Raw genomic sequence first — 22,592 nt, 5'->3', positions numbered from 1 at the left:
ATATTAACCTTTTAAAATTTCTACTACTTAAAATTGGTTAAAATTACCCCGAGATAAATAAAAGTTACCTTTGATTATTTCCTTTATTTTTTTTTATTTATTTCAATTACAGCCAATTACCCAAAGGAAGGTTTCCTCAAAAAAAAATTACCCAGCATTCAAAAAAAAAATAAAAAAAAAAAAAATAAAAAAAAAAAAAAAAAAAAAAAAATTACCCAAACGAAGGAACCCTCTCCGGCACTTGGGCTGTTGGGCAGTTTGAGTTTAAGCACCATCGAATAACTTCACTCGTTATCTTCCAAGGTACTCTCTTCTCTCTTACCCTTTCATCAATTTTTTTGTGTGCCAATCTTTTTCATCTCATGTTTTATATGAATTCCTATTTACCCACAATTGCGTTTTGTTATTTGATCATGATTTCATCAGATTTTTGTTCTGAATTCGTAATATTTTCGACCTTTTTAATTGTCAAGTTATAGTTTTTGTTAAACATCCTACTTGGGTTTTCCTTACCATGTAATTTGATAGTCATATATGTATTTTCTGGGTAATATATAATGTTTTTGGGTATTTTGTGGCATAGTGCTGAATAACTGCTGATTATTGCAGAGTGTAGCAAGAATTACATAGATAATTTGGACTTTATTTCTCCTTATTTATTTGAGTTACTGTTTATCCTAGTTTAATCTTCAATTGATTAACCTTTGTGTTCGTGACCGATAATCGAAATCTTAGAATTTCTTATACTTGTATTTCACTAGTTGAACACTTGAACAACCTCTTGCCTTCAAAATTTTAAAGGTAAGCCAAAGAAATATAGCAAAACTTAAGTACTGTATGGGTGGTGCATTGTGGAGATAGTTTATGATACTTGAATGATCTTTAAATTCCTCGAAGTAGCCTTTCTATTGAATTTTAATTTGATGGTCAAGATGAAGCATTAAGGCGAATTGGGGACCTAATTACTTTTGGGGGTGGGTTGTGGACAGAGTGTGTATGATAGTTGAACGGCCTCTTACTCTTTGAAGTGGTCTTTTGATTGAATTTCAGTTTGAATGTCAAGCTGAAGCATTAAGGCAAATTGGAGACCTGAGTGCTGCTGTCCATGTGGAGAGAGTATATGATAGCCTTGTCAAACCGATATGTTCCTTTGAATACTAGAATTTCGGGGAGATAATAATCAGCGGAGTTCTAAGTCTGCCCAAACTTTCTTACCTTCCATGGTGACTTTCAAGAATCATCTTGTTTGTATACGACTAGATTATTCTTTTTTACTTTTTTCTGATGTGGGGTTTTTTTAGGAGCATAAGTACTTTGCTGTCTTTGCATTATTCCTCACTTCTACTAATCTACTGTGAGGATTGTTTTTTTTATTTCATATTCAATAATATATCCTCATTTCACTTTCTCTTGCATTAAAAAGTTTCCTTTTCATTCCAATGGGCCAGCAAGGGAAGGTGTGACCAATATGAGAAGATTTACACATCATATTCTTGAGGTCCTTCCCTACAAATATCTTCAGGAACAAAGTAAACCCACATGTTGGAACTTGGTGGCTTTTGTAATTGATTGTTTTTCTACTAGATGCCATAGTACTGCATTCCACACCTCTTCCATGTCGCTCTTTTCTTTCCTTTGAGAAAGATTCTGGTGGTTGGTGTTTCACTGTTTTCTTTCCAGTATGGTGACATAGATCGGTAGGTTTCAGTGGAATATTGTGGTAAATTATAGAGAATATTAAGAGTGTAAGATATTCTTCTTTTCTAGTCAAAGAACGGCATAATTGAGGTATAGAATCACTGTTTTAATATGTTTGCATGTATGTTAGATGGAAGAATTGAGCATTGAGTACAAGCTGTAAATGGAGGAGAATAATATGTGTAAAACAATATTAATAATTTGGAGGCAGTATGGTGACATAGACCAGTGTTGTTGCTTTGAAACTAGTTTAGAGGCAGTACTAAGCATATTTTTCCATTTGATATGGTTTTAATAATTTGGAGGAAATGATCTTGGAAGGATTTTGAGTTTTGAAATATACAATAGGCCAGATAATATCTTTTCCTCAGTATATACTATACGAGGATGCCCCAGTTTCTCACGGTGAGAAACGAATTCGTTTCTCATGGTGGCATTTTTGTGAATAAATGAACAACTTTTTCAACTGTGGAGCCCACAATATTGAAAAAGTTGTTGATTTATTCACGAAAATGCCCCCATGAGAAACAAATTTCGTTTCTCACCATGAGAAACAGGGAATTTCCCTATACTATGTATTAAGCTTTTGGATTTATCTTGTATCGTTCCTAGTATATTGATTGTATATAATGGATATTGTTGAAGAGATCAAAATGCCTATTGACTAAGAAGATTCTGCAGTCTTTATATTGCATATTATGTTGTAGAACTTTTTGTAAGAACTTTCATAGTCTATTGAGCTTTTCCAGATTTTTTCCCCTGATAATTATCTCTGCATATATTTGAAATGATTGCAAAATTCCTTGCTACGTCCTTCCTGCCCCTCTTCCCAGTTGTATAAATCAGTTTTCTATTTGGGACTAATCATCTTTAAGACCACTAAAGCAAGATGACATGAATGCTATGGCGAGGAACAAATGAAGCTGCTAGAATTTTCTTACTAATGTTGTACACTATTTAAGCGAATAACAGATGCACATATTCCTGTATTGATTGATTTATTATTGCTTGTTAGCTGCTGTTGCATCTTACATGTTCCCGAAAATGGCTTGAATTTTGCTAATGTTGTGGAACAGCTGTTGTTATAACTTCTTTGTATATCTTTCTGAACATATCTGTCTTCTTTCCTAACTTGTTAGGTTGTTAAAAAGCATCACCTGCTTTCATATGATGACAGAAGCAATTAGCTCTGAAGTACATCCTGATGAGGAAACTAAGCTGATTTATCGCTGTAAGAAATGCCGTCAAATTGTTGCTTCACAAGAGAGTATAGTTTCACATGAGCAAGGTAAAGGAGAGGAAAGCTTTGGATGGAGAAAGAAGAAGAGTGAGTCCAATTCGTTGCCTGAATGTTCTGCCATATTTGTCGAGCCTTTGAAGTGGATGCAACCAGGTAAGACCGTAAGAGTATTTATTATTATTTTTTTTTTCAATATAGTAACCATGAATCCCAACTTTATGAATATGCTAAATTTGGTAATTTATTGTTACACCAGTTCAAGAAGGATATGTTTGGGAGAAGCTCTATTGCATGGGATGCAAGTCTCGACTAGGTTCTTTCAACTGGGCTGGCATGCAATGTAGCTGTGGTGCTTGGGTTAATCCTGCTTTTCAGATTCTGAAAAGCCGAATAGATGAATGCCAAATATGAGTTGTGTTCGTAACTATGTAGCTGATACTTTGATTTAGTTGAACATAATTGCTTTGAAGTATGTTTGATGTGCCTACTGGATATGCTTCGTATATATGTGTTAAGGCTTTCAGTGATGTGCTCTGGTGATATGATGTTAATGCTACCACTAATGTTTCTTGTATATTTATCCATCTTATTGTACTTATAACTTTACTAGATTCAAATTCCGTGACTCTACTTCCTATTAGTCGTGCCCATTATTTCTACGTGATGAATACAGCGAGATATTGAGACGCCTATGTTAACTCAGAGGAATGATGGACCACTACCGGGTATAGGTCGCGTCGCCCAATACCAAGTGACGTCAGTTTTTTTTTTTTTTTTTTTTTTTTTTTTTTTTTTTTTTTTTTTTTTTGCTTAAGGTAAATAACAGTACTTAATAAATAAATAACAGTATTTGATAAACTAATAACAGTACCTTGATTAAAATAACAGTTTACACAGATTTACTATGATTTGATTTGATAATTTATATGACTTTTATTGGTACTAGATATCACTACTTTACTACTTATATCTGAAACAAATTAGCTTTTATATTTAATAGTTCACCATGCTTCGCAATATAAAATGTTTTACTTAGAGAGTTTTGACCAATACTTGAACTTAGTCGACAATGGAACTTCCGGCGTTCAGAGCTTCCGGCTTTACCAAGGTAGCTAACCCCAACCCTGTCTTTCTTAGATCAGGCATAGCACAGATCTAATTCGTTTCCTACCTTAGATCGTAGTCTCTACTCAAACAATCTTTATTGTATTTGTGATGGCACTTTTTAAACATAAAACTAACTCATTTGTGACATAAGTTTTGAGAGGATAAACGTTCCCTTTCGAAAGGAAAATTTTATTTAATTTGAAAAGATTACAACACTCATTTCTTACAGAATTAAAAACCGAAAGTCTAAACAAACATGACAAGAAATAGAGTTTTTCTCTACTTTAAGAGAGATGGAAAACCAATCTGTCTCTTAAGGTGAGGATTTTCTCTAGAGAATTCTTTTGTTTTCAGAAATGCTCTAGCAAACTCAGTTCAAGCCTGCGCCTTCACTTCTTTGCCTAATTCCCTTTATATAGGGGAAGGCTTACAAAAGTCACCGACACTTTCTATGGCTTACAGAAGACTATGATTCAGCAAGTTAATATCATTCACTACTTTCCTAAAGATTTTTTTTTAGAACAAATAAAACGTGCTTCAACAGTAAAAGTAGAATACATTATTGCTGGTGTGGGCTCAGGACTCCATCATATTTTGTAGACCACCTTTGTTGTCCTTACACTCTTCATAATGGACATACGTTTGGTTGTCTTCTTCTATTCTGAGATCCATCACACATCTGGCAGCATAGGATTCATCCCATGTGACAAAGATCTCAAATAAGTGCTCTTTTCCCTCTAAGGATAAATATCTCCCAGCCTCAACTTGTTCAAGATAATCATACACTGATTCACCATGTATTACTCCTTTTAAATAATTTTTTAACCATTCTGGTGCCACTATTGTAGTATTTCCCACATGTATTATGACTGGTGGCTCTTCCTTTATTTCTATAAATTGGTTAAGATACTGAGCAATATAGAAAAATCCATATGCTCTAGCCTCCGTAGGATCCCTTACTCGTCTCTGCTGGATACAGATTGGATCTTTGACTTTGCGATGAACATCTTCAAACATGATCAGGAAATGTGGAGAGCTAACTTTTCCTTCCACCATTTCAATGTTTGCACTTTGTACTATGACTTGTTCAACTCTTCCTTTGTATCTTGTTGCATCATAAATTCTCCTAAATACATACGTCTGGAATTTTGTGAGTTTATCAAAGAACGTAGTATTATTATCAGGAAATGGCACAATACTATGAACCATCCCATAATCCCAAGCTCTGTAGTGCTCCGCTACATAAGGTGTCCTCCATTCTGGTGAATGTAGATGAATTGACACAGTACCCACTCTAGAATTAGTGTTGAACATTATTCTACTTCCCCATATATCATAAACATCATACAGCTTGTATGACCTTGACACAACTAAATTGTAGCAGAATTTGAAATCGTTATCTTTTATTTTATTTAGTATTATATCTTGAACATCTGGAATGAGTCGTAGGATAATGACCATTACTTCGTACATTATGAACCTTCGAACTGCTACATGAAAACTCTTAATCAAACCATCTCGAGATCTCTTTTTTGATGAAACAATCATGGCCTCCATCAAGGCCCAAGTGGAGGGTGAAACCTGCTCCATTGCTTTATTTGTTTCTTCAATAAGAGTTTTTCTCTCTGCCTCCATCTTTTCTAGTTGATGGGCAGGAGGTTTTTCTGATGTCTTGTGCTTCTTTGCCATTGGCTAATTCTCTAGTCAAGCTATCTGACAAAGAATTCTTTGATCCCTGTATATGTTCAACAGTAAAAGAGAATTGGTTAAGCCATAATTGCCAACGCATGAGTCTCCCTTGTGCTTGCATATTTGACAAATTCTTTTTAACAAAACCAAGTATACCTTTGCAACCTGTTCTTATTAAGAACGGTTTAGGGGCTAATAAGATTAAGAACTTCTCGATCCCTCTAATAACTGCAAGGATTTCCTTTTGCATGGTAGGATAATTTAATTCAGCTTTATTAAAACTTCCACTACTATATCTACAGAGTCTTTCTCCTTCTTTGACTTTTAATACAGCAATCCAGTACTCATTACTAGTATCTGTTTCAAGAATCAAATCATCTTCACTAATAGGTAGTGTTAGTATAGGAAGATCTTTTCACTTTGCTTTTATATTTTTAACAATTTTGGAATCACTTTCTTCCCAGTTCCAAGCTATTTCTTTCTTGAGTTTTTGTGTAACGGTTTTCTTAATAGAGCAAGATCTTCTATGAAATCAGAAGCATAAGTTAAACATCCTAGAAATCTTTCTAGTTGTTTTCTATCTTCAATCTTATCTGGGAACTTTTCGATCTTTTCTAGGATATGTTTTTGCAATATTATTTGTCCTCCTTTAATCTCTAATCCTAGAAACTCAATTTCTTGTTTAGCATATACACATTTATCTTGTCCAAGGATTATACCATGCTCGGCACATTTTTGAGTTACCGCTTTAAGATCATTCTTATGTTGTTCTAAATCTTTTGAGAAGATTAAAATATCATCTATGTAAACCATATAACAATGATTAAGTTCTCAAAAAATATTATCCATTCTTCTCTGAAATATTTGTGGAGCATTTTTTAATCCAAAAGGCATTACTAACCATTCATAATGCCCTTGAGGGGCACTAAATGCAGTTAATGGAATACTTTATTCTTCCATTTTAATTTGCCAATAGCCACTCTTACAATCCATCTTAGAAAACCATGTGGCTCCTTGAATTCTATTAAATAACACAGTATTATTAGGAATGTAGTAGCCATCAAAAACAGTATTGTCATTTAGTTGTTTATAATTAATGACCATTCTAGCTTTTCCTCTTTTTTCTTCTGCATGATTTCTAACCATGAACGTTGGACTATTTATGAGGACTTTTGCTATTCCTAATTAACTTCTTATTTAGCAATTCCTTTATTTGTTTATCAAATTCCAATATATCTTGGTAGGTATAAACCATTTGTCTTACTCTAATAATCTTATTAGGATTTGTTAGAGTTATCTTAGCAAATGCCTTATCCTTTTCCCAATGTTCTAATGGATTTGTTGAATGTAGTTTTTCACATAATTTTTCTTGCTGCTTATTTATCTGATCTATTAATAATGAATCACACTCAGAAATTCTAAGTGCAACCTCTCGTTGTGTAGGTGTAACCCTATCACCACGCTGGCTGCATGCAAATTGCATAGTCTGATGAGTATAGGCCTTTGTTATTTTTTATATAGGAACAAAATGACCATTAATAGTAAAGATTATTTGATCAATGGTTTGAGTGCATGGAGAGTATAACCTTTGAAAGTTATTTCCTATTATCATATCATGACTAGGTTGATCAGTAGCCCATAAAATAGGAATAACACGTACATTGAACTCCTCCAATTTCTATTGGTAATTCTTCAATTATTTCCGTATGCATCATGACACTATTATTAGCAATTCTAACTTGCATAAGATTTTTAGACTTTTTCCACAAGAATTCTGGGAACAATGACCTTTTTCCAAAACATGTAGAACAACCACTATCAATATATGCACATAATTTATATTTATTATAATCTTTAATGCATATAATTGGAATATAAATGTTATTAGCATTAGTACTAGATATTTCATTACAAGCTTTCATTTGCATATTGACTTCATCTTCATATACTGGTTCACTCACAATTTTGGTCTTATATCCTATAACCTTTCTTTTATCAATAATAGAATTGTTTGGATCTTCATGGATTTCTAAATTAGAACATGTACCAATATCTATACTATGTCTTGCTGGTTGCTTTAAGGCTTTTTTAGCTTCGTATTTTTCATTTAACTTTTTAATTAAAGCTAATAATTCTTCTTCATCTTCTTCGGGTTTCTCATTGACTTGTTTTTTCATCCTTATTATACCTGAATTTTGTCTACTTAGACTTGGTGTTCTAAGACTCATACTTCTTTGCATTTTAGGATTTGTAGTTATTCCAATATGCAGTAATCCTGATTCATCTATTAACATCTTACTTGACCTATTTTTTTACTGCAGGATTCATGAAGAATTCTTCCCATGTTTTTTCAATTTCTATTTCATTAGTATTTACCTTTATAGGGCTAATTTTCTTTTAAGGACCTCCTCCTTGCTCATATTTCTGGGCGTCTACTATTTGTTTTTTGAAAGTTGAATCTATAGTGTTTAATAACTTGTAGACTACCTTCCATCTTAGTTGTATAGGTCGAGTCCCTTTATGCATGTTTCCTCCAAGAGTTCATAACTTGATTGCTAGAAACTTTGGAGCATATGAATCTTCTAAACTCACATAATATCTTGGTTCACATATATAGCTTACAGTTCCTTGACTCAAACTACACGTGATACCACTAATAATCTGATCATAGAACTCTTTATGTCTAACATCACACACAAAGCTTAAACATTTAATATTCTTACCAAAATTTTGTAAAGGAGTTATGTATACTTGCACTGCACCAATACTAATATAACTATAATTTCCTTTTTCTTTATGGTTTAAATGCTTTTCCAGTTTAAGATATTGATTTCTGCTGCTTTCTTTTCACAATCCTCGATTACTATACTTCCTTCCATTTCTTCACATACATATTTAGTTCTAGTTTTAAAGAAAGAAGTTTTAAATATTTTATCTTTAGTAATTGAATTGGGGAAAATTCCAACTTTCTTTGTTCATTTGGTCTAGGTCTTTATCATCAATAAAATATTAAGCTCTTTTTAGTTAACCAATAGTCATTTTACTTTTATCCTCATCGTCATCTGATTTCAAGTTTTCTAATACCTCTCCTTCCATCATATTATTTATTTCTTCATAATTTTCAACTTCACACTCATCACTATCTTCAGGTTCTTCATTATACTCATTTTCCTTTTCTATTATTTCTACTATTTCTTTATTATTACTTAAAGCTAATTCTAAAGTCTCGTTTTCTGGTATTTCTATGTAATCCCAACTTTCTAAGGCTTCCATTACTTTATGATTAGCTTTCTTACATTCATTAGCATAATGTCCTAATTCTCCACATGACCAACACTTGCATGTTTTCTTTTTCTCTTGACAATATGTTGCCTTTCTGAAAAACCTACTTGATTTTCAATATTTATGTTTATAATACTTCTTCTTATAGGTCTCTCCTCTTGATCGATCAAATTTATTTCTCTTATAGTATCTTCTCTTATTATAGTTTTTCCTTTTACATCCATAGTTATTTGGGAAATCCCAACAAGTGAGGAATTGTCTCTTCATTTGTTGAGTTCCAGCAACCTCTCTACATTTCTTTTCAATCCATTTTCTGAGAAAAGCAATTCTATTACCTAGGGCATCCCTAGCTAGCTAAGAATTTATCTCTCCATTCTTGATATTTTAATTTTCACTAATTTCTTCATTAAGGGGACTTGGTAATTTATCGTAGAACATTCCAAGATTTGTTTCATTTTCACCAATTTTATAATAGTATGTTTCAAATTCCATAATGTAATTATCAACATATTTCATATTACAGATGGACAAATTAATTAACTTTCTTTGGTACTCCATTCGTTTTTTATTAGGATCAGCTCTAGGACCAATAAATTCTAACTCAATGTATTGACATAACTGTCTAAACATTCTAGTAGGAGATTCACTAGCTCTTAATGTTGTTTTGACCTCGTACTTCATCATACCAATCCTCTACACAGCCATAGAAACTATGTTCGATATAATTTAAGAAATTTTCAGAAGTCCAGTCAGTGTTTAAATTGAGTAAACTACTCATGCTCTTTTTCCACTGATCTAAAACATCTTGTATATCTCTCACACCATCTAATTTAAGCTTATAACCAGTTTGACTTATAGGTTCAAGGGTTACTTCTTCTTGTTTAGGAATTTGGTTTGGCATAACCTTGACACTAAATCGGGCAGTCTTCCCTGGTATGTATCTTGGTCGTGTGCAACTTCCTTCTCCTTGATACCTAGGTCTTTGGATAACATTGTTTACATTAATATTTTCATTAATAATCTCTTCTCCAACATCATTACTATCCATTATTCTTTTACCTAATTTATTTTCAATCTTTTGCTTAACCACTTCTATAGGTAGAAAGTCCAGATCATCTAGTTTCATTAATCCCGTTTGTTGATACAAGTCTTCTTCTAAAGTAGCATAGTTATTCTCATTAACTACATCAGCAACAATCATTTTTTCAGAAATTATTTTCATGATATCATTTAGTTTATTAGGGTTTTCTTCTTTATCAAACAAAATTTGCAATTCTTCAATCGTTTTCTCCTTATTCTTTGTTCTTTTCTTGATTACTAGTAGGTCTTTTAGGGAGTGGTACAGTAAATTTCTTATTTTTATCAAAATTTTGAAAAGGATACTTATATTTATAAGGAATAACCTTGTCCTTATTAATTAGGTGATACTTCTTTGTTAAACTGGTGTCTTACTTCGTTTGTTAAAGCAAGTTGTACTTGTTTAACTTGTTCTTTTAGCTCACTTATATTTTTATTAATCTTTGATATCGTTGTTGATAGTTTATGTTCACTGCTCATGCAACGACAATGTATGCTATCAACTTCTACTTTAAGCTCACCAATTTGATCTACAATATAATTAAGGATTGGGCCGAAATTATTAGTATTTTCAGGAATATATTAGTAGTGTTTAAAATCAGGTTTCTTACACTCAGTAGAAGGTCTAGTATTCTCCAGCTTTACTTAATTATTCAATTAGTTTCAATTAACTAATTTACTTAGATTTAACCGTATGGCTCTGATACCAAATTTACCAAGTTGCACTACTAAAACAGTTTCTAACCCTATAATAACAGTATTTTTTATTATTAATAACAGATTTTATTTGTGCAATAACTGTATGCAAATAAATGTACTACTGAAAAGAGCAAAATGACACCTTGAAAACAATATTGAAGAAACATATAACAGTATTAATTTTTATTATAACAAGCATAGACTTAAAATAATAGTATTAAAATAGCAAATTTTGATTTTCCAACACTTAGCGAAATTTTTTTTTCAACGTAGGTATGGACATGTATTGTCCCTACCTGGTAGCGGGCTATACTTATTCGTTAACTCCAACAAAAATGGAAAAAAGTTACAACAAACCATTTGTGTCATGACTTTTAAGTGTCAAGACTTTTAAGATTTTTGAGTAGAGTATATTGCCTTAAAGGCGCTAGGTTGAAACTTTGTAATTTCTTTTATACATCTTTGTAATGGAAGTTTCTTTTATACTAGAAATTTCTAACACCATCTTCATTAATTTTGATTAGGGGTGAGAAAAAATTAGGGTACCCCAACGTGAAACCAGAACTTGCTTGGACCCGCAGGTGGTTCCGGGTAATAAATTAAAATGGGGAACCTGTTGCAACAGGTTCCGGTTCCGAGTAATAAAATATTGGACCCGGAACTTGTAGGGTACCCTGTTAGTAAAGCTTCCCTATAGGGTACATGAACCGAACCCTATCATTTAAGCCTAAGTATAAAAGCCCTATATCAAAATTGTATAAAATCCGTCACCTACCTCTCTCCTCCTCTTATTCGTTTTTCATCTTACTCTTAAAGGTTTAATTAATGATATTAATATAAGTATTTGTAATTTTTCATCAAGCAACTAGTAAGCTTACTTCGAAAGACAGGGTACCCTGTTTTGAAAGCGGAACCTACAGGTTCAGGTTTCAGTTCCCAATTTTTAGGAACCTGTTGAACAAGTTCTAGTTTCGGTTCCTATTTTTAGGAATTGGTTGCAACAGGTTCCGGTTCCATTATGATATTTTTACAGTATACCCAACTACACTCACGCCTAATTTTTTAACTAAGAACTAAAAAAAAAGGACAAAATCTTGAACTTGTGGGCATCATTTTCAAAGCCAATGCAATAGTGATTTATTTATTTATATTTTTTTTACATACAAGTTTTGTGTAATATTAATTAATAATCCTAATAAGTAAATGTAGACACCTAAAAATGTCTCCCCAAAACCAAACCCGATGATGAACAACCTTTCACTGCCATTATTGGTCGGGTTGAGTATGTAATCTTTAGAGTGCTTAAATCCATGTTCATTCCCAATACATTTCATAAAAAAAATCCAATTCCTAGCCCGTTTCACCGAACCATAACTTATTTTCCTCTTTTTCGTGCCTTTAAACCCAAAATAATTCATTTCGTGTCCATTAAAATCATTCATTTCGTGTTCTTCTTATAAAAAGTTTATACCAGTTTATTTTTGTCCATAATATGGGTCCAATTATTGAATATTTGTATGGGGCTTGAAATTAGCTTTCCAACAATATATTATAAGCCCAAATCCGAGTTATAACGAATAAGTTATGGCTAAAATACTAAACTGAGTCCAAACCGAACCTAAGTCCACCTTACCTACGACCCAATGATCATGTGGAGGGTCCAAAGGATTTAATCCCACTCCTAATCCAATTAGTATTAATTGGAAGCTTCTATAAGCTTCTAAAAGATCTTAATTATTCTTTTTGAAAAGATAAGATTAAAGAGTTTGAAATAGAATAAAACTCCTCTAGTAATTCGATTCGAATTGGAAGACGTTCAAAGATAGTCAGAAATTATTTTCGTGCCTCACTTTTTTTATCTAATTCATAGATGGTTGGATATCTCTTGAAATTATCTTTCCAATGATATATTATAATATTAATTCCGAGCTATAACGAAAAAGATATGATTGAAATACGAAACTCTATCCAAAACTGATACCGTCCCTTTTATTTCGGCCATATCTTTTGTTCTACAGAATATTTTAACCTAATTCTAATTGGGTTATAAATTAGACTTTAAGATCTTTCCAACGATATCTTATTCATCTTAATCCAATTTCTTGATCAAAAGATATGATAAAAACAAAAACCGCAAAAACTGTTGTCTATCGCAAGAGTTTTATCCGATTCGAATTCTTATCTTTTCTTGATTTGACCCCTCTTTTTTCCCTATAAATAGAGGTCATATCTCCCCTTTTTCAATCATAAAACGAGCTTGATCATTAAATCATTCTCTATTCCTCTCTTCTACACCAAAAATCATTTTGTCTCTCCCTACACCGAAAATCATTCTCTCTCTTTCTTTAACCTAATTTCTAGCCTTCTTATTCTTCCATATTATACTTCCCTAAGGCACTCCAAGGAGTCCATATTTAACCCGAGGTTCCGTCCTTGAACCAATGCGTGAAAGGTATAATTAACTGAGGGTTTGGACCAAATCAACTCTACTTTTTAGTTAATTTAATTTCCATTTGATTTATTTTTATTCAAGTTACTAACAGTTTATTTATGATGTAGCAATTCAAGGAAACGCGGAAAGTGAGTAATTAATCACTTCATTACTCTTATTATTATTATTATTATTATTCTTGTTGCTAGTATCATGATTAAGGATATTATCATTTGATTTGGACCAACGCTATTATTGTTGAATTGCTTCCAATATTAATGTTTGTTCTATTATTATTTATGATCACCATATTACATGTTTAAAGGGAATATGTAATTGAATATCACGCCTAATAAGATAATTTGGACAACCGGTTTAGGTTCCTTTTTAATCTTGTTATTTAATCAAGTGGTCACAATATATTAGAATTATATGTTGCATTAATATTCAACCAATTTAGCATAACAATAGAAGGTTTTGTGTGAGTCCGTTTCACGTGAGTCTGGTTTTATTGCATACTCCCCTCTCCTACCCACTGTCACTGCCAGCCCTATCAGCGGCCGGCGACCTTCTCCCTCCCAACCTCCGGTACCGGCGACCCTCCCCCACCACTGACCAAAAAGAGCCCAACAAACACGATTTTAAAGTCGTCAATGAGCATAGCCACAACTCCACCACGCACCACCGACCCAAAAAAGCCCAAACCCAGATCGGCCGTCCTCCACCCTCCTCAACCTAGAAACGCAGCAATTAACAACCCACCTTCTTCAAATCGCAGCAATTAAACACCACCGTCATCGAACGCTTAACGCTAAACTCACCGTCGACGTGCTGCGATTTGGCTGCGCTTTGATGGCTGCGATTTAATGGTTCGATTTGAAGGAGTTGATGGTTCGATTTGGTTGTGCTTTAGTTGTATGTAGCAATTTGGTTTGATGGCGATTTGATGGTGGTTGAGGTCTCGCCATTTTCATAGAGGAGTGAAAAAATGTAAATGGTGGGTTGTTGAGGAGAGAGAAAGAGAGGAAGGAAGGAAGGAGGGGTTTTAATACCTGACCATTATAATCTAATTTCTGACATATTTAACCTATTTTCTGATATGTTTATTCTATTTTATGATATATATAACCTATTTTCTGATATATTTAACCTATTTTCTGACAGTTATAATATAGTATATGATATTTATAATCTAATACATGACCATTATAATCTAATTTCTGACCATAATAATCTAATATCTGACTATTATTATCTAATTTCTGACCATTAAGATTTTTTTTCCTCAATTTTTTTTCTTTTATTTGTATGACCGGACTTACGTGAGTCCGTTCTACACAAAACTTTTACGCATAACAATAGTTTGGAGCAAATTGAATATTTGTTTATATGCCTTTGAGATCGCAGGAATTACTTTTCACAATAAGAATCGAGTAGAGGCCAATACGGGCGAATGTGACTCCATGACTCACTTCGTACCATCATCCCCGATCCTCCTTTTGTGGTTCCGAACCATATGGAGTTAGTAATCTCATGGATTATGAATGGGGTGTAACCTTCACGGGTCAATCATTGTTGCCTTTCGTTGTCTCTTAATCGTGGTTGCCTTAAATGATCCGTGAACGGTTTACAAGTTCCTTATAAACTTGTTGGCGGCTCCCTACTTTCCTTGTCCCTAATCGTTGTCCCTAATCGTATATGTCAATTCCCACTTCCTATGAGTGCCAAATATATTCACCACATGCTTTTACGTAGGCGCGCTTCAAACGACGCCTACAGTAAACTAATTGAGAAAAATTGGTAACAATAATCTCAAATTTTACATATCCTCTTTAAATCTCAACTTAAGGGTGTACTCCCTCCGTTTTTTTTAAAAAATTTTTTTATATATATGCATCACTTTGACAATTGCACTATTCACATACCATGGTTGACTTAATTTTTTCACCTCAAAAAAATGAATAAATGTTATTATATTATATATCATTAGATTTGTCATAATGTCTAATTTCATAATATAATTTTGTTACAATTTTTAGTAATACACAATTATAGATATTTATGGTCAAAGTAGCGTTACGGTAAATGTGCCGGTCAAACTGATGCATATAAAAAATGATAGAGGGAGTATTCGCTTTATTTGGTCCTTAACTGGTTATTAACCTGCTTCTCCCTCGGTTTTTAAATACTTGCTCCATTTTCCATTTTCGGCCGTTTTTAAATACTTTCTTTATATTCTTATTTGAAAAGCTTTTACAATATTTAATTCATTTCTTTCACCTAGTGGACTTACCATGAATCATATTTTATTAATTGGTCCTTCAATTCTCTCCACTACTTTTGTTTTTTACAATTTTTTATTCTTCCACCTACCCTACCACCTCCATATTTTGTTACTTTCTCCAATTTCTCCTAAAACTCCGCGCATGGAGAATTGAAGCAAGTATTTAAAAATGGAGGGAGTATAATAGGTTAAGATGACACGTGTCGCTATGTGATTGGTTAATTGAAACATAAAAAATGAAAAAGAAAAACTTACATAATTTATTTTCAATAAAAAAACTTAATTTTTTTAAAAAAAAAATTAGAAAAGCTGCCAACCTCCACGCTCCACCTTCGCCACCACCACTGCAGCGGTCTGGACCTTCCTCCCATACGCCGACTAGAACCGCTTTTCCCGCGCCGACAACTCTAGACCCGTGTCAGCTCCCATTTTCCCAAAACCACCAAATCCGCCAACCTTTAAACCCCCATAATCCCTAAAAATTAAACAACCTCCCCGCCGCTAAAAACCCCCAAACGGCCTTTTGGGTTTTTAGCGGCAGGGAGGTCATTTTTTGGTGTTTTCGTGGGTTTAGGAAATACTTGCTTTGTGTATATATTCTCCATATATACACACCCCAATAACAAAAAAAAAAAAAAAAAATCGTCCTCCCCAAATTAACGTTTTTTTTTTTTTTTTTTTTTTTTTTTTTTTGACAAACCCCAACTTAACGTTAATCAAGAACAATAATGCAAATTAGTTTTTAGTTATTTGGTTTTATTTTAATTCATTTTCAACATTAAATCACATGTCCAAGCTTCAACATTCAAGTATTCAACAATGGTGGATGATTACTCACGAATTCATATGACTGATCTAAATTAAATAAAAAAATCATTCCAATTCTAACAATTAATCCCGAAAGATATAATTAGTAATTTTTCAATCAATTTTTTTTTTAATACAGATAGTTAAATTGATACAACTCTAAAATATAAAAATTAAAGCATATATATGATGATTAAACATTAATCTTATTAATTCCATGCATAATTTGATAGTTTTTAGATAAATAATGAAGATTGGAGGTTGAAGATGGAGTACCCATTAAAATAGATAAAAAATTAGGTGTGCCATTAAAGATGGATGAAGCTATCAAAATATGGATAAATTATACAAATTAATTTTGTCAATTGTTTATTTTGGACGATGTTCATCAATTTTATAACTTTGAATGATTATTTATTAATTATAATATTATAACTTGGATTAATTGAAAAAAAAAAAAAATTACCCTCTAAAAGTAATGAACCAAACAACCCTTTGTTGACTGGGCGCTGACTGGTCGCTGACTAGTCATGACTTAAATGACGTGTAACTTAGATTTTTAAATTATTTTTATAAAAAATATTCAAAGGCTAAGATTAAGCAATAAAAAATATCAACGGTTCAGATTTAGTCTCTTATTGTAGTCGACCATAGTCGTCCGTAGTCGACGACTACGGTAGAACCATACATCCTTCTCCAAATATAATACACTCCAATGTAAAAAGAGTATTCAAGATCATATAACTATCAAAAAATTAAGAAAAAAGTTAATTAAACCTACTCTATCATTACACATTATTATTATTATTAATTCATTAATTAATTAATATGGAATTGTCATTGTCTAGTGCAGGAAAACAAATCATATTCTTTCGGCATTACACATGCAGTAATACAAATATCATATTCATATTCATTCGTTTGTTTTTAATTGCACAACTTACCTTCTAAGGAAATATCAAAATATTGCACAATTTTTATTTTAGGAAAATATCACAAATATTGCACCACTTGTCTTTTAAGGAAGTATCACAAGCAGTACACAGTAATACAAATATCATATGATAACATTAGATATTACAACGTATCATAGAGCTTATTTATTGAAGTTTCTTAGCTAGAATAACACTCACTCCAATCCGATTCTTTTTATTATTGAAATTTGAAAAAAAAATTAAAAAATAATAAAAATCGGAGGAGTATGTACACAATACAGTATTATTTAACGTACTTTAAGAGTCCCATATCATTTTTTACATCACTCACTTGTGTAACTATCCACGGCTTACCATCAGGGTATTGTAAAGTTATCGGTGGATTAATGACTTTTTTAACAGCATTCCGAATGCCTTTCGAAAGAGCTCCCCAATTATTCTCCAACGACAATATCTTATGATCGTTAGGAGCTGTAGTTACAATAGCTCTCCCCTGGATGTACTTGAAACGTGCTGCCTCTGCAACCATTTGAATCGCGATAAGTAGAAACCGAGCTTCAGTTTTGCTATAACCTCCGGTCGTAGTATCCATCCCATAGACCTTATCCGTGAATGTTTTAAGGTTATCAAACCCCAACGGAAAACTTAACCGATTTGTACCAGCATTGCTTTCGATTTGATTGTAACTTTCTCCATATGTTATATTTATGAAATCTTGAACATTAGGAAAAACTTTCTTTGCTTCATCAATGGTAGAAATTCCAAGATTTTTGAAGTAATGGCCGCGTACTTTGCCTCCAAATTTATCAGCGTAGGCCACTACATACAAATCGTTTCTACTCAAAGCAAGTGTAATGGATATTTTATTATTATCCTTTTTAGATTCAAGTTCTACCAAAATATATGTGTCTGGGTTGGTTGGTGCCCTGATCATCGGAATTCCCTCATACACTAAGCTTGGATCCTTAGCTTGGTTGCGTATACTTTGCAGAAAGGTGTTGTAAGTATTCTGTGTTGGTTTTGGTTCGAGTTTGAAGGTTATATCAGCTGCATTAACCTGCTGAAGGATAATCCATATAGCTATTGCTAGAACAAGCCATGCTTTCTTGTTTCCTTCTTGCATTTTTACCTAGTAACTTACTCCAAAAAAAAAAAAAAAAAAAATGTTAGCACTATTTTATTATGAAGTCTACGGATATCAGGAAATCAAGATGTGAGGAGAAAAGAATAGTGCATTAGAGACCGTAAAAAGTGATTGGTACAATTATGGTTTTTAATTTTTAGTCAACAAAGTTCATTTAGTAGAAATTGTTTGTTTTTTTTTTTATTTTTATTATTACTTTTTTTTTTGACAACAGAAATTGTATAAACTAAGGACCAAATTAAAGTATAGTATATAAAGATCCTAATTAATAAATAAATAAATAATAATAAAGAGGGAAGAGTATGGAGATTAGAATAACTTACAACGAAACTAAGCCAAAGCTTGTGTTGAGTGAAACAAAATATTGATGTGTATAACCACTAACTATAGTAGAGAGAAATGAAAGGTAAGAAATTAAGTAAAGATGAAATGTGTGTAGGTTAGAGGAAAAGAGATTGTCTCTTTATATACGACGTAGTGCATGTTCAATTGTACACATTTACTGAACTGAGCTGAACTGAACTGATTGAAGCTGATCAACTGAACTGATTGGAGCTGAACTGGACTGAATTGAGCTAAAATGAATATTTATGAGTGAAGGAAATTAGGAGCCGAACTGAACTGAACTGATTAGAGCTGAACTGAACTAATTGAAGCTGAACTAAAAAAGAAAATGTGAATAGGCCCGTAGGCATATAGGTCAATGGTGCTTTGATAATGTAAGACTTTTTTTTTAATTAATTAATTTCCTTTTTTAAAAAAATTAAATTAAAAATATGGCACCTATGTTATGCAACATGGGTCAATTAACTGGCGTGGTTTGAATTTGGAGAGATCAAGGGTACGAAATTAGAATTCATAAAAATAGTCTATACTTCTTTCGTTTCGAATAAGATGACATATTTTGATTTTATACACTAATTACATTAATTTTGACAATGTTTTGTGGTTTCGTGTTAAATAAAAATAAAAATATAATCATGTTGGATTTTATTAAATTCGTATTAATATCTTAATATATCAAATTTTTATAAAAATTGCTAATAACATGTAATAAAGGGTATTTATATTACTCCATCCGTCCCTAAATTACATTCCTCTTTCGAGCATTTATTCCTCACATAATAGAGAGAAAGAGGAATGTAATTTAGGGACGGAGGGAGTATAAATTACTTGTATGTAATTTGACAAACGTGCCTAAATGAAATGTATTACTCCGTATTACTTTCGTTTCTTTTTAGTTACATAACTATTCTAAAACGAAAGTTTTATGTTAGTTACATGCATCACTTTCCTTTTTAGTCAATAATCTCTCTATCTTTTTCCTGTCACTTGGGTAGTTGGGTCTATTTATTTTGATATCTCTTTATCTCTCTCATCTCCAAATATTGTCTAGGAGTCTGCACTTTACAAACTGATGCAACTACCAAAAAAAAACAAAAGAAATATTAGTATTATGATTATTGTATTACAAAATGAAGACAGTAGTATCATGACATAGAAATTGTGATCATCTAATACAAGTACTCCGTAGGTCTTTCTGATTTTGCCCCATAACTAATATTTGGTCTTTGGATCAAATTTTATAACTTGACCATAAATTCTCATTAATCTATAAGAGATAATATTGTTATGTGGGATTTTGTTGAATTTATATAATTGTATAATTTATTAACATCAAGTTTTTATAAATTTTGCACTTGTAGAAATGGAGGGATATACATTTTAACATCGAAGGCCATGAGGTGTTTTCAGCTAGCGGATGCTTCCACAATTCTTGCTATGGAAACTCCAGCGTTACAGGAGGATGACTTTCGTTTTTGGTCCCGCACTATTTCGGGGAGGTACACGGTCAAGACGGGCTATGCGATGCTCATTCAGCCGCTTTCTACTCAATTAGTTAGTCCGTTTTGGAAAACCCTTTGGTCCTTGCAGTTGCAACCAAAGTGGAAACTATTTTTATGGAAGTTACTACATAATGGTTTAGCGGTGAAAAGTGAACTTCAACGTAGGGGGGTTCCCATACAGGAAGTGACATGTGATCACTGCGGAACGCAGCTAGAAGACCTTAACCATCTATTTAGGGATTGCACTATTGCAAGAACAGCTTGGAGGGGTGGAGCCTTGGGCATCCACTCAGAATTACATGGAGACCTTTCTCTCTCAGATTGGATCCAAGATAATATCTGACTTTTCACTAGTCAGGATGGGCTTTTGAGTCCTAGTATTAGCACCTTTGTTGGTACTCTATGGGGTCTTTGGTTATGTAGAAATAACAGGGTTTTCAATCCCGATACATCTGTTACTACACCAATTACACTGCAAATATTGGATATCTTACATTCTCATACTATCTATATGAGTGAGGCCACAGGTACGGAGCTTCCTCCCTCCCCGACAACTCTTTCTGGTTTGCCCCCGCCTGGGTTTCATGTAGCCTATATAGGACAACTTCACACTGGCTTGTTCCTAGCCACGATTCAGGTTGACGGCTCTTGGTTCAAAGACACAGGTCGAGCAGGAATGGGCTGGTGTCTTGATAATTCAGATTCGTTGGATGAAAGGATCGTAGGTGGGAGTAATTTTGGGTTGTGTTCTTCTTCACTTCATTCGGAAGCCTTAGCCTGTTTATATGCCCTGCAATGGGCTTCAAAAGCAAGAATTCGGTCGCTTCTACTATTTACATATTCTTACAATCTGGTCACTTTGTTACGCGGCGACGGACGTGGAGATATTCGGTATGTATGGCTCATGCAGCAGATTCTACTTTTAGGGTCCACTTTTCAGCGTTGTAGTATATACAAGGCGGATCGGCAACGAGTTCATAGGCGCACCTAATTGCAGGGGAGGCTGCTACTCATTTCATTTGCTTTAGTAGTTTTATGTATTAGTTTTCTTTCCTTTTATCCTTTGTTTAAAAAAAAAGGCCATGAAAAGTCAAATGTGACTCAAAAAAAAAAAACCAGAGAGAGAGAGGACAGAGGGAGAACCTGGTAGGCATTACTTTGTACGAAGTGCTATATATTTTTTCACTTATGAAAATTACCTTTTTTCATAGCAATTATTCTAATTTTTCAGTATCGATTATATTTTCTATAAAAAAAATTCCCAACGAATGGTAATTAAATACTTCATATAACTTCTATTGTTACTATAGCCTTTAATAGTGTTTTTTAAATTCGCTGGGATTGTCCTCATTCCTCAATAACCGATATGTGGTAATTATTTTATCAATTATAATCTCTATAAATATTAAACTTATATACTTCCAAAAAAAAAAAATACACATAATTTCTTACCACTCTCCAAACACTACTCAACATGGTAGAAGTATATTTTTATGTTAAATTGTAGAGCTTTAGTATGGAAGCATGGAAGTAACGTAAAAAAATACATACCTGTCTTATACAATCAAGTACTTCGTATATGTATGTAGCTTGTTACAATCCAACACAATCCATACTCTTTATATACTACTACTATTTCTAATCAATTGGTAGTTGATGTAGTGGTAATTGGGGATGTATTTGGTGGAAAGGACCGCAAGTTCGATCTCCCACAACAAAAAATTAGGAGGAGATTGGAGAACTAGACCCCGAATTCAGATTAGTCGAAAAGGTGAATAATTGGGTTGGATAGAATCAAAAAAAAAAAAAAAAAAGGAAAGGGGACTACTATTGTTTCTCAATAGTCAATATATGCAAAGTTACTTTTGACTTTATGCATTATTCATTTAATTTTTACTAAACTTTTTACCTTACCTATATAATATTGTTGGACGTTTCAAAACTTTGCATAATTTTCAGTGTTTCATTATTGAGAAATTTTACACTCTTTATCTGAATTACTAAGACCGATCAATGTTAGTGATTTATAAATAGTGTTTCATATAGTTTTGTGATTACTTATTGAAATCATTTTAAGAAATACTCAGCATACTTATTAATCCCTCCGTCTCAAAAAGAACGACCCATTTGGGTTGATTACGCGGGTATTAAGGAAGTTAAGTAAAAAAAAAGTAAAAGTATTTTGGAAAGATAAATTAACATGGGTTTTGTAAAAAAAAAATAGAGAGAGAAAGTAATAAAATAACATGGAAAATCAAATTTTTATATAGGGAAGCTAATTTTGCACAAATATTGTAGCAAATTGGTGGGTGTTTTAATGCAAATGGGTCATTCTTTTTAGGACAAAGTTTT

At 32.8% G+C, this 22,592-nt stretch overlaps 2 protein-coding genes and 1 pseudogene across 5 annotated transcripts; 2 read left to right on the top strand and 1 right to left on the bottom strand.

Annotated features, from left to right (window-relative positions):
• The first annotated feature begins 200 nt into the window (after window positions 1–200).
• Window positions 201–3,537, top strand: LOC145612376 (putative inactive dual specificity protein phosphatase-like At4g18593). Of its 2 annotated transcripts, none has more exons than XM_081667750.1 (3): window positions 201–303; window positions 2,838–3,091; window positions 3,195–3,536. In XM_081667750.1, the coding sequence occupies exons 2-3, from the start codon at window positions 2,866–2,868 to the stop codon at window positions 3,347–3,349; spliced, it is 381 nt and encodes a 126-aa protein (XP_081523876.1). In that variant the 5' UTR covers window positions 201–303; window positions 2,838–2,865; the 3' UTR covers window positions 3,350–3,536. The 2 variants fall into 2 exon arrangements, with proteins under 2 accessions (XP_081523876.1, XP_081523877.1); XM_081667751.1 differs by lacking the exon at window positions 201–303 and adding an exon at window positions 1,067–1,223 and having other exon boundaries at window positions 3,195–3,537.
• A 13,823-nt stretch (window positions 3,538–17,360) lies between these two features.
• On the bottom strand, window positions 17,361–18,817 carry LOC145611756 (protein synthesis inhibitor PD-S2 pseudogene; annotated as a pseudogene). 2 transcript variants are annotated; one of them, XR_014106448.1, is made up of 2 exons: window positions 18,717–18,817; window positions 17,361–18,389 (listed from the first exon to the last, which is right to left on the bottom strand). The product of XR_014106448.1 is annotated as a protein synthesis inhibitor PD-S2 pseudogene, transcript variant X1 (transcript). The 2 variants fall into 2 exon arrangements; XR_014106449.1 differs by having other exon boundaries at window positions 17,361–18,385; window positions 18,717–18,802.
• A 1,316-nt stretch (window positions 18,818–20,133) lies between these two features.
• On the top strand, window positions 20,134–20,583 carry LOC145610826 (uncharacterized). The gene has a single exon (XM_081666109.1). It carries the CDS (start codon window positions 20,134–20,136, stop codon window positions 20,581–20,583), a length of 450 nt encoding a protein of 149 aa, XP_081522235.1.
• Window positions 20,584–22,592: the final 2,009 nt, after the last annotated feature.

Source organism: Chenopodium album, chromosome 24, assembly GCF_948465745.1.
Source record: "Chenopodium album chromosome 24, dcCheAlbu1.1, whole genome shotgun sequence".
NCBI classification, from domain to species: Eukaryota; Viridiplantae; Streptophyta; class Magnoliopsida; order Caryophyllales; family Amaranthaceae; genus Chenopodium; species Chenopodium album.
This window is presented reverse-complemented; position numbering and strand designations above follow the sequence as displayed.